The sequence below is a fragment of the Chaetodon auriga genome, chromosome 11 (genome assembly GCF_051107435.1).
Source record: "Chaetodon auriga isolate fChaAug3 chromosome 11, fChaAug3.hap1, whole genome shotgun sequence".
Taxonomy (NCBI): domain Eukaryota; kingdom Metazoa; phylum Chordata; class Actinopteri; order Chaetodontiformes; family Chaetodontidae; genus Chaetodon; species Chaetodon auriga.
The window spans coordinates 8,042,362-8,055,187 of NC_135084.1; the positions used below are offsets into that span (position 1 = coordinate 8,042,362).

The 12,826-nt window shown below is 42.0% G+C and overlaps 1 protein-coding gene across 1 annotated transcript; it reads left to right on the forward strand.

Annotated features, from left to right (window-relative positions):
• The first annotated feature begins 90 nt into the window (after positions 1-90).
• Positions 91-12,122, forward strand: rab11fip2 (RAB11 family interacting protein 2 (class I)). Its single transcript, XM_076743367.1, has 6 exons — positions 91-270; positions 1,172-1,767; positions 5,790-6,196; positions 7,602-7,956; positions 9,504-9,576; positions 11,774-12,122. Exons 2-6 carry the CDS (start codon positions 1,415-1,417, stop codon positions 11,993-11,995), a joined length of 1,410 nt encoding a protein of 469 aa, XP_076599482.1. The 5' UTR covers positions 91-270; positions 1,172-1,414; the 3' UTR covers positions 11,996-12,122.
• Positions 12,123-12,826: the final 704 nt, after the last annotated feature.

Sequence of the window (12,826 nt, forward strand, 5' to 3'; positions counted from 1 at the left end):
AGTTTGCAGCGTGCGAGCGTGCGTGCGTCAGCGCGTGCGACCACCTCTTTATTTAAAAGCGTTTCATCGGGGTGATGTGGAAGTGACGTCAGAGTAGGAAGTAAAGCTCACCGCTGGCCGAAAGCAGTGAGCAGCAATGGAAAGCAACAACAGCCGCAGCAACCACTAAAATTAGCTGGCATTTGCCCCAGAAACCATCGCATGAATGTATCCGTGAAGCCGCTGCCTGGTGCTGAATGTCATTCTAGTGTCGACGGAAATGACACCGAGGTAAGCAGCTGTGTGTGTGTGTATGTGTGTGATGCTGTGTGTGCTTGTTAGCTCAGTAGCTAGCCGCATATAGCTAACGTTATCCTGAAGCCTTACAGAATATAACAATAGCAAAACTTCACGTAAACCTTTTAAGTTAATGTTGCTTCGCCGTGTTCAAAGCTGCTGGAAAGAATGAGTAGACCAGTCAGCAGTCAGTTAAATGACTGCTCAGGTCCTTATGACAAACCTGTGGAAAGATGCTCACTCAAAGGCAAATTCCACCCCAATGCAATTCACGTGGCTATGTCAGTTCAATCATATGTATATATGTATATATAATATATGAATTAAACCCAGTTTCTCTCCAAGTTGAACAGCAGACACTCATACTTCAGATATGAGTCACCTATAAATAAACCCTGGAGATGCTCATAAGCAGCTTGACACCAGCTAAGGTGATTTTACAATCATCAAGAGATGACAATCAGCTCTTCTTCTTCTTCTTCTTCTTCTTCTTCTTCTTCTTCTTCTTCTTCTTGCTTTTATTAATTTGGAAGAAATATATGAATCAACCATGCCATCATCCCTCTGAGTCAGTAATTCAATGACAGTACACCAACACCAAAATGTGTCACTGGATGAGATCATTAGTTTCAGTCTTGATACTCCAGTTTCAGGAGCCATGTTTATAGATATGCACAAAATCATATTGCAAAATCTAATTTATGTTTAAATCTTGATATTTCCTCTGATAAGTTAAAAAATCTCATGTTGGTGCAAGTGACTGCCATCATAGCTGGCTGTAATCATCAGCTGGCTGATCAGCGTTTTATCAGCACCCGCATGAGTCATGTCATGGTTCTGGGAAAGATACTGATGCTATTCTGTTTCTTTCTGTGTTGTTTTTTTTTTATTTCAGATGACTCACCAGTGGCTTGGACATCTGTGATTTGACAGAAGATGAGGCTTGCTGAGTTTGTCAGACTTGTCATTGCTTGTAATGATTGCTCCTGTAGGCACATAAACCACACTGACATGGACAACAAACTATAGTGAACCATGTTTGTTGCTTTTTGCACATCACACTCACTAAAAACACGAACCACACAGATTATCATTTAGTTTGTTTTGAATGGCTTTCAGCTGATAACCAGTGCTGACCATGTCACTGGGCGAGCAGTCTCAAAAGTGGTTTCCAACCCATGTCCAAGCCACTGTTCTTCAAGCAACCGGTTTACAGCCCAAGGGCAAAAATGGCACCAATGATGCCTACACTATCATCCAGCTGGGCAAAGAAAAGTACTCAACATCAGTGGCGGAGAAAACACTAAACCCTGTCTGGAGAGAAGAAGCCTCTTTTGAGTTACCTGGTTTACTTTTGGAAGGCAACCCAGAAGTGTATGAACTCTGCCTTATCGTGATGCATCGGTCCTTGGTTGGGATCGACAAGTTCCTGGGTCAGAGGTCCATCAACCTGAATGAAATCTTTGATAACAAGGAGCGAAAGAAAACTGAGTAAGTATCACATAATGCAGCAGTAAAGTCCAAGATGTCACCTCAAGCCACATGATCTCACAGCAAGTCAGAGTAGTTCATTAAATGAACTACTATGTAATTAGCTTTGCTTTTGCTCTGCAGGGATAAGCATTTATCACTGTTTTACTGTTCTGCTGCAGCAGTAATTCAGATAATTCAGTCTGCTGCAAAATTCTTGACAGGAATTTTTGCTCTTATTTATTGGAGATGTTTTGGCAATGTACTTCCTTTGAATGATGAAGGCAGCGTGTGCTACCATTAATCACCCATCTGTTGTTTCTACAGTCCTTACAATGCCATTACTTCATAATATTACACAGACTAGATTGTGCAATGATTCGTAGAGAATACTTGGGTCAATTTTCTGATTAACATGTGAATGATGGAACAATTGATGCAGGAAAAACTAAAATATACAAACCTAATGATCTTTCGCATTTTTTTTTCTTCAATAATTAGGATTTTGCATACTGGGCACTGGGATGTCTCTGTTGTATTTGGATGCCACTAAAGTGAGTTCAGCCTTGGGTTGCATGTGGAGCATCAGTACTTGAGCTCTTTTCTGTGTGATACTTTTATAGCATTCAAGTACTTTACAACTCACAGTCATGCATCAGTGTGCTGTTGGTTGAGGAATGAGGTGGAAAATATTTGCAGAACTGTTCCAGTCATAAGTGGATTACAGCATGGGCTAAATTAGTTGTTATTTGTCACATTTTCTACATGTGTTAGTGCCATGTTAGGCTACACCTAATGGCAATGTGTTGTGTTTTGTGTGTTATATTCTCTGTTCTCAATTAGGTTTATGACCTAACTCCTTTACACCACATGATTTAAGTACCACGGCATTGTCCTTTATTCACTTTATGTACTTGTTTTTCAAATACATTTTACTAGATAGATCTGCTTTAATTTAAAGAGCATAAATTCAATTGTTTGTGGCCTAATAGGTGAACTGGTGTGACAGAGACACCAGATTGTTGCATCTTCAATTGTAAACTAACACGACTATCACAGTTGAGGTAATACATGTGTGCTCAGTGACCACAGATTGGCTGAATCTTTCCATTTTATCGACCCTCTATTGTTTGAGGCTTTGCACTGAATTGACCTACATTGTTGCGAGATTATTTTTAGCTTAATCACTGACATGGTGAGCACCAGTTGGCCTAATTGAAACTAGTGGAGCTGGCCAAACATGTCTAGTTAGTCACTCCTGTACATGCAGTTGTTTTCAAAGGTGGCTGTGACAACAAAGGGCCTGCTGGCATGTTCTGTGTGGAGTTCATTTACTCTTCGTGTCGGAATTTTTGTCTGAGCGCTCTGAATGCCTTCCTCAGCCCAAAAGAAATGCAAGTCTGTTGGAGCCTTTGAAAAGCATATACAGTACCAGTCTGTCTGGACACACCTTCCCATGCAATGTTTTTTCTTTATTTTTTAGTATTTTCTACATTGTAGATAAATACTGAAGACATCAACATTATAAAATTACATATGTAGAATGATGTAGTAAACCAAACAATGCATACAAAGCGAAATATGTTTCATATTCATATTTCGTCCAACTCATCCCAAACCATCTCAGCGGGGTTCAAGTCAGGTGATTGTAGAGGCCAGGTCATCTGATGTGGCGCTCCATCACTTTCCTTCTTGGTCAAATAGCCCTGACACAGCCTGGAGGTGTGTTTTTTAATCGTTGTTCAGTTGAAGACCAAACGATGGTCCCATGAAGTACAAACCAGATGAGACGGCATGTCGCTGCAGAATGCTGTGGTGGACGGTGCTGCTGGTTTCTGCCTTGAATTTTCACATCCAACGATCACACCTCCTCCTCCATGCTTCACAGTGGGAACCACACCTGCAGATACCATCCAAAACTCTTTCTTTCCTGGGTTGGTTCTCAGAGCCAGTTTCATCGTAGCATCTGATGGTTTTTGTGAGGCGACTACGTCATCAAGGTGATTAAAATAATGCCAGTAGTCTATCGTTTGCCACATAATTCCACCTGTGCTATTTCACAGTTTTGGTGTCTTCGGTATTTGTATACAGTGTAGAAAATAATAGAAATAAAGAAAATCAATTGCACAAGAAGGTGTGTCCAAACTTTTGACTGGTGCTTGTTGAGGTATTTGTTGCTGAAAGTGGGTGTGTGTCAAACTGAACCAGCTCTTTCATTAACAGGTGGCTTGTCTAGACTGTTAACCCGCCCTGTGCCGAGTGCATGCTGGGATAAGGCTTGTGAAATTAGTCTTAAACGTAGTGTACCTACCATCATAACTTGAAGTATAATAGTTGGCTGAACATGGGGGTGTCGACTCTTACAAGTCCAACACGCACTTTTTTTTAAACTCTGCATGAAGCCAACAGGAACAGAATAACCAAACTGAATCTGGTGTTAATTAGCTCACTGCACATTTCAACATGGAAGACATTAGCACACTTCCTCTTTGCCCATCAGTTGAGAGAATCGCAATATGTTATAATCATGGGTTTTATTTGTTTTAGGTGCCTGAACGATGCACCTCGAGGCTGTGCACTTTTTAAGCAGAGGTTCTGTAATGGATATGCTCACGTTGCTTGTTGGCCTAATCCCACACTGCAGGCATACTTGACAATGACGCTGGGACCCTCGATACTATATCCACACTCCACAGTGGGTCTGTGTTCGCCGCGGCCTATCGGCGATGTTTTTGAACTGACATATTGGGGAGGAAAGCCCGTCTTGATATCTGAGTAGCCAGCCCATAATTATCGCACACCTGTGTTTGTTGATTGTGAGGGGTTTCCCAGCGGTCTGGGCCCGAGTGGGAGGATTGTGGTTCCAAGCACAGGGAGGTTTATCTTGGCCTTGAGACACACGTGAGGTGCAGCCCCGGCCCCACGGCAGCGGCATGCTGTGGCTGCTGATCAGACTGAGCACGGCGCACAGCCTGGGAATCGGACCCGACGAGGCCTTTCATGACTGGGCTCCCGAGCCACAAGCTAGATGGTTTAGAATAGCGCTGAACAGCTGCGGTTTTTCAAAAGCCAATACCAACTCTTTTTTTGGATTTAACTGATGACTGACTGACTGATTTTTTTTTTTTTTTTTCATGCTGGAGTTCAAGAGATGTGACAAATCCCCATTTAAATCCAGGAAGAAATATCAGTAATCGTGTGATAGGAAATCCGTTCTTACAAATATGTGAAAATTGATTACACTGATCAAACTGCACCGTGATGGAGGTGGTCGAGTACAAAGACCAATATATTGATGTGACTGTTGTTTAGAATACACCCACAGATCAATGTGTCAAAAGCAGACAGAATGCATTCACTGATGTTGTTTCATCCTGACGCTGGTTTCCTAAAGGACATTATCCCAACCCCTATAACACAGAGGATACGTCTCATTAGCATGTATGAACTGCTGGGTCGCCCTGCGACGTGGCTTTGCAATTTCCCAATTGCTTGTCGTTGCATTTCTGAACAAAGACCAGATTTGTGCAAATGCCACTTTATTTTGCTCAGAGTGAAGGCATAAATCCCATTACTTCCAGTTGAAAAAGCAGAGATGTTAAACAAATAGGAGCCCAAAAACAGCCTGAAATGGTCTATATTATTCAGCAGCAGGCTATTTCTTATGTTCAGTGTGCAAAGAATAATGTTTATCCTCTGAATGATAAATTGTATTCTCCTTCGTGTCAAAAGAAGGTTCAAACGATTTAAGCCCCCGTGTTTGTGGGTACCCTTTGGCTTACGCTGATCAAATTAGCCCCTTCTGTGGTGTCCACAAAGAAGTAGGTAGAGTACATTCAGTAGTTAGTGGCTATTTTTTTTCCATTAGTCATATTGTTTGATAGTGTAAGGATTTCTACCACACTCTGACTTTGCGTACCTGTCTTCCTGAGTTATATTGAATTATGTGTAATTAACTGAGAAGATTTTAATAAATCATCCTTTTTTATTGAAATTGTCTCATTGAATTTGCTCAGACTAAGCTTCCTCCACTCTCGTTTTAGCTGGTATTCCTTGGAGTCCAAGCCAGGGAAGAAGAAGAAAGAGCGGGGCCGCATCCAGGTCAGTATCCAGTTTATGAGGAACAACATGACGGCCAGCATGTTTGACCTCTCCATGAAGGAAAAGCCCCGCTCCCCCTTCTCCAAACTGAAGGACAAAATGAAGGGTCGCAAACACGACAGCGGCTTTTGTGACACATCGTCAGCCATCCTGCCTCGCTCTGCCATGTGCGACTCGGAGCCCAGCCGTCAGTCCGTCGTCCCAGAACCACGACCCCAGCCTGAAGCAAAGGTCAAGAGACCACTACTCGCTGGGACACATAAACTCTCAGCAGCCCATTCCATGTCAGATCTCATCGGGACCCACTTTCGGCCCAAACTGGACTCCATGAACTCCATAGAAGAGAGTGGTAAGGAGCCTTTTGTCTGATTTGTTGCATCGGTTTCTTTCAATAATTGTTATGTTTGGCAGTTAAATAAATAATTTTTCGTCTGAACTTCAGGTAAACTTTTATTGCTGTTTGGCACACGTCTGCAGGGACTCGATAGAGATTTTGAAATAACACCAGTTTTGTTTTGTTTATTTTTTTTTGTGAAGTCACTTTTTATCAGTGAGTCATTGCTTACTTCTCTCATTTTCATTTACAAGGACGGCAGACAGTAGTACAAGCAAGAGACCGGTGTCAGAAATATCAGCTATGCATGAAGGATAAAAGCTCTCATTGTCAAGCACTACAGTGTCACAGCAGTGTTATAATGTGACTTACTTGTTACTTAATGTTACACACTGTTATGTGTGTGTGGATCATTATTGAGATAATTCCTACCAATATATGACCTTTATTGATCTCTGTGGCTAACCAGCACCTCCCATTTGTCCCCAAAATGTTAAGCATAACACAATATAAGTTACTGATGATAACAAAAAGTGCTGTTTTACTCAGTTTTTGGCTTAGAACGGAGCTTTTTGCTGTTTACGAGCTGACATGCTATCAGTTGCTCACTTACAGTGTACTGTCTTGGATCGTGTGGCATCTGAATAACCGAAAGGATGGGGTGGACTGAAATGTCTTTAATAGCCGCTAAAAATCTGTATCTGGCAACGTCTTAATTAACAATCATTTTAGACCCTACAGATGCAATGTGATCATTTTGTGGTGAAGCAGCAAATATTGCAGAGGGAAGTGGTAAGAAGTCAGCGACTGTCAGAGTTCACTGATTTAACAGTCGGTCTCTAATTGTACAAATAATTATGAAAGGCAAATAAATAGGCTTATTACTCCACTTGCTGCCCGCTCCATCTTCACTGTCCTATCTGAAATGCACAGCTATCTGAGGCAGTTACATTATGATGATCTCGACTTTATCTTACAAGGGTCTGTGTGATGATTCAGATTGGCATGCAGGGGAGGGGAACCTATCCAGAGTTCTGAAGGTGGGAGGGATGGAACGGCAGATTTGGAGGGTATAAATAATATAACGAGCTGTCGTTACTGCTCAGGAGAAAATGTTTTCTTTTGTGGTGTGGTATTAGTTTGAAGAGCCACAAGATCATCTTGGAAAATAACCTCAGTCAACACCACAAAAAAGTGGTGATTTTCACAAGTTCCTTTGTTTCCATGAAAGTGTTTATGAAGAGAAAACAGCAAATGTTCCTGTTCTGGTGACATCCCATCAGTGATTGGTATTGACCATCAAACACCCTGATTACATCTGTCACAGATAATCACAAATCAAATATATATGTAAATCGATATTTTTCATAATAACAACCCCCTAAGTTGATACGCGTACTGCTTTTGGTTTCTCTTCCAGGCAGTGCAGGCGGCCCTCACAGGCGTTCCCAGAGCGAGGTGCCAGGCTACCAGGACGGTGAGGCACACAGTGACCCTTTCACTGATATCAGTGACACCCTGCCACAGAAGTATGCCACGCTCCCACGCAACCGCAACCCGTTTGAGGGGGAGCACGGACAGCTGTGGGACCGGGCAGAGCGGAAGGAGAAAAAGGAGAAGGTCAGCCTACTGGAACGTGTGACGGGAAAGAAGGAAGGCCGCAAGACCAGCAACGGGGGGCGTTCGGGCAGCTCTGGAGATTTGCGTTCCCCAAACCCCTTTAGTGGAGACTCACAAGCAGACACTAACCCATTCAGCTCGAGCTACAAAACCAGGTAGTGCCTGTTTTGTTTGCTTTGTACAGTTTCTCCAAATGAAAATACATCGCACAGTTCTTGCACGCCATGCTTTATTCCTCCCGCAGACCGTTTTGTGCTATCTTCCCTTCATTAGGGCTGTTTCTAGTTTCCAGATAAACAGTCCATTATTCAGTCATGTGACCTGTAAATCACCAAAAGTACCAAGTATATAAAACAATGTTTTAATGCTTTTAACACAATACCATTATTACTATTAGTGGATACAGATAACCACAAATACAAAACATATAATGTTACTCTTAATATTTAGGAGGAACTCTGTCTAATTTTAAAGTCAGTCGGCAGCAGACTTCAACACATCCACCCATCCATCCAACTAAATTTCCAGTTGTTGTCTGATATGTTATTTCTTTGAGGACAAATATAAACTGGAAGACTCCAGTTCCTCATTTATCCCCTTTGGCCCAATTTAGAAATCCAGAATACTTCCTTCTGAAGAAGCAACTTCTGCAAATGCTCATCTCTCTCTGGTTAACACAGACGTACAAAAAATGCTGCAGCATATTTAAAATTGCCTTTTGTTTTGATTTGTACATCTCACACGAATGAACATTTATGAGACGAAGGGTTTGGTGTTTCGCTTTAACAATCTCAACTGCTGACTTCTAACTCGTTGTTCGTAGTTTGCAATATGCATGTGACTAAGAAACTTCACGAACTTCCCAATATGTTCCGCTGAAATATCTTTGTCTTCCTTGCTTTATATTTAGCCTCCATCCACGTGGCTAACATCTGCATTCAGCACCTGTGCAGCAGTGATTCTGTGCAGCATATCACCACTGAATGTTTTTCATTGTATTCCTTAAATCATGTCATAATCCCCAAACATGATCTTGCTGCGCCATGGGACGGCCACTGTACTACAGGATATTAGTTACAACATTCCCATAAAGTTTGGAATACCTTGTTGATTGAAATCTACTGTGTGATGGACCCCTTTCTCCCTCATTCTGTTGTCAAATAATGTTGTTTTTAACATTGCCACTAAGCTGGTTATATCTTTTTCCTGTGTTACATAAAGAGTTGGTGTGAGCACTGTGGCTAAGTTCTGGTTTATCAGAGTGGAAGGTGTCATTAGTGGCTCTTTAGAGAGCCTGGGCTTGATAACGGAGCCCTCTGAGCTATAGTAATGAGATCCTCCGCAGAGATAGACCACCCAATTAAACACTTATCTCTGTAGGCACTAGTCCATCATCTTTACTGCTGCCTTTGTCATACAGTAGCTCAGTGGTCATTTATAATGTGGTGCTTGAATGCATAAAGATGGTTCAAAGTATATTATTTATTAATGAGCTTATTCACAGCTGCGGCAACAATATCCCATAATGAATAGTGTGCTCCTTGATAAACTGTGTCAGTCACGATAAATACCCCAATTTGCTTTATTAGCACAGGGTATGGACACCTCTGTATTAATAGAATGGTGATAAATATACCCTATATATAGTATTCACTGTAGTACCTTCATATGGTTACTAACTTTCCTTTCGATTGCTTCGCAGTGATAAAAAGTCAGGGAGAAGTGAAGACATCACCTTTGGTCAGAAGAAGAAGGACATCTATGGCAAGAAAAATGTAAGAAAGACAGCACAATTCGTGAGGTGTTATTGTTGCACATTGTCAGTTTTACATGACAGCGACTGAGATTAGAAAAGGGGAGAAATGACCCCAGCGGTTGTAACTGTGTCATTACTTCTTGTGTCACATCATGCAGATTTTTAATTGAGAAGTCCCAAGTTTCATTTGACATAGCAGCTGGTGACATTGATCTCTGAGGCCGCTGAACATTCAGATGTGCCATTCAACTAATTAGCAGCTGCACACACTGGTCATCATGTCTGATCTGGTCATGATTTGAAGTGGTGTGAAATTTCAGGCTGTAAGGTCAGTCATAGTGGTGTGTTGCACTTACTCCGTAATTGGAGGTTTTTGTTGTGAAACGGCAAAGAAATGTCATCTGTTTTTCTTCTTAATCATCATTACATTATTTGTACATGCCATTTTTAACCTTTTGTATTTTGTGGTTAGTTTAAATTATTTAGCATTTCCAATTTGAAAAAATTTGCCAACTATTACACTGCAAAATTGGTAATTATGAGGGAGCTGTAGTTAAAGTGATGGCTAAATGAGAAGGAGAACGCTGATAATGGCTTTCCTCACCTTTCTTTGTGGGTGTTGAGGGCTGTCGGTATCCACACATGTGCCCCCGTGCATGCCGCAGTGCCTTACAGAAATGGTAGCTCCCATTTCCTCTGCTTCAAGGCCCTAATTAACCACACACGGGGGGGGGGGGGGGGGCAGTGAGAGATTTCAAAGGACTGAGCTTTTAGATTCTCAAAGCTGAGCTCATTAGAAACTGTAATGACACAACTGGAGAATGCCAAGTGTCCGCCTTATCTTCTCCTCACTACTGATCGCAGAAAAATGGTCATCATTACTTTGCCAATTTATGGTCATTTCCAGGCCTTTGTCACCAGCCACCAAAGCTCCTGATTATTGTGCTATGTGAGTGTGTGTGTGTGTGTGTGTGTGTGTGTGTGTGTGTGTGTGTGTGAGAGAGAGTGTGAGAGTGTGAGAGAAAGGGAGGCAGAGGGAGAGAGAGCAAGCATGTGTACGTGCACATGTAACCAACATCCACTTCCATATGGCAGTCAGTTCTCTTATTCCCTCTCAAATGGCTTAAGTGCAGTGTCTTTCAGTGAGATGCCTTTTTTTTTTTGCGTTGTGTGTCTGGAATAGGTTACCGGGCTCTGTTCTTGAAACCCTCCTTACATTGGACATTTAATCTCAGTGGCAAATATTTCATTTTGGTTTGTGTCGCCCCACAGTAGCCTCCATGCTGTTAGAAGCGATAAGATACCTGGTAAGCAGTCCCGCTCCAGGTCTTTCTGCATTGTCTTTCCCCAGCAGTCGAGGCTTGAATGGTGCATGGGAGTGGAAGCTGATAAGTGTGGTATTTTAAACAGGGTGAAGGCTTTGCTGCTCTATCCGTTCGGGGGAGGATGCCCAGCACTGAAGCGATAAAGTGGTCCCTCATTAAAAACGATTACAGCTCCTCTCGTACCCGCGCAATATGATCTGCACATACCGTACCACACTGCTCTGTCCAAATAGGTTGTCCTCAAAGAGGAAAGCTGGGCTTGGGTTGCATCCTTATTTTGGTATTTATTAGCCTGACCTTTAATTGCAGAAATATGCAGCCTGGCATTTCCCCTCTAAACACAGATTCCATTTTTCAGGAAATCTTTATTATTACGTTCTGACAGGCTTGTTAGACTCTCTGCCTGCAACCTGTCTGGTTAGAAAGATCATGCTTGTTGATGCTTTCTCAGGTTGTTCGCTGCTTGCTGTGGTGTCAAAGTGAAGTCCCATTAGAGCAGTTAAACTGCTCTTGATTTGTTGTAAGCACTGTCACACATTATTGGAATTACAGCCTCCACCATAGAATTCATTGACATGTCAGAGCAAAGTCCCTTGAGAATCTCATCTTAGCAACTCCCAGTTAACCTTTATTAGCAACAGAGAACAAGAGATAGACTCATGACAGTTTACATCACGTTAGGCCAACACTTGTAATTAGTCTATTTTCTTATTGCATTGTGACTGAACTTAAAGGCTTTCCTTAGTCTTGCCTCTGTTATCAGATGCTGACAGATCATTTCCCCATTTAGTGTACTTTCACAAAAGAAATGTTTATGCAAAAATGGTGATTTGTAACCTCATAAACAGCTGGGATTGAATTGAGGATTTACTCGTTTTCCATTTATACCAGGTGACACAGGAAAGCGTGGCCGCCTATAGCAACTTATCCTTCGAAGAGGTTGTGCAGGAACTCATCAAGCAGAAAGAAGTGGTGAAAAAGAAAGACGCCCACATCAGAGAGCTGGAAGACTACATCGATAACCTGCTCGTGCGCGTCATGGAGGAGACGCCGAGCATTCTTCGGACGCCCTACGAGCCAAAAAAGAAGGCGGGTAAACTTTGTAAAAAGTAGAGAGGGGACGCAGGATGAGAAGTTACGAATGAAGGTTTAGCAGTCGCTCGTCTGTCAGTATCATGTGGTAAAATAAGTGGGAACAAATGGGATCGACCCAGGCCAAATTTCTCATCTACTTATGTCTTTGCTTTAGAACATTTGTATTCAGTGGATGTAGTTTTTATAGACTTTTTTCAATGTTATGGTTATTTTAGTTCATAGCGTTTTTGTTTTGTTTTGTTTTTTGCCCTCTTTGTTTGGAAAATCTCATTCCAGTATTTCGGTTTTAAATGACTTTATGAATACTTTTTTGGTGCTTCAACAGGATAAGAAAAATTAGCTTTGTTGATTAAAGTCTAATCAAATCCATATTTTTGACAATGATTAGGTTTAGCTATATTGTATGCACTTGTGAACCCACAGAGGTCTGCTGCACACACACAGCTGCTGTCATCTGCCCAAAAGCTTTTAAGGTACAAGTGCAGCCAAATTCATGTTTACCAGATGCTGTAGTCGCAGTCGTGTGCTGTTTGCTGAAAGACGGTCAAGTGGATAGAATGAAGCTGCGTTTGCTCTCAAGCGCGGGTCTTAAACTTGCCACCAAACTACGAGATACACTTAGCAGAGGCAGCGTCGGCTTGGATCCGAGCCTCTTCTGCGCTCTCCCGCTCAGTAGCCTGAGTGATTCATGGGTATCCTTAGAAAGACTGGAGGTGGTTTTTGGGAAGAAGTTGCTGGACAGTATCTGGGAATCTGATTTCTTTCCAGCTCACTGAGTCATGCATTTTTTTCAAAAAACGAACAAATGTACATTCCTATCATCAGTAACTGACTTTTCATTCTTTATTT

Bases quoted from the DNA above. Each gene is read 5' to 3' on its own strand.
- rab11fip2 (XM_076743367.1), top strand. From the start codon at position 1,415: ATGTCACTGGGCGAGCAGTCTCAAAAGTGGTTTCCAACCCATGTCCAA. The intron at 1,768-5,789 runs GTAAGTATCACA...CTCTCGTTTTAG, and splicing joins AAGGAGCGAAAGAAAACTGA to CTGGTATTCCTTGGAGTCCA. The intron at 6,197-7,601 runs GTAAGGAGCCTT...TTTCTCTTCCAG, and splicing joins GAACTCCATAGAAGAGAGTG to GCAGTGCAGGCGGCCCTCAC.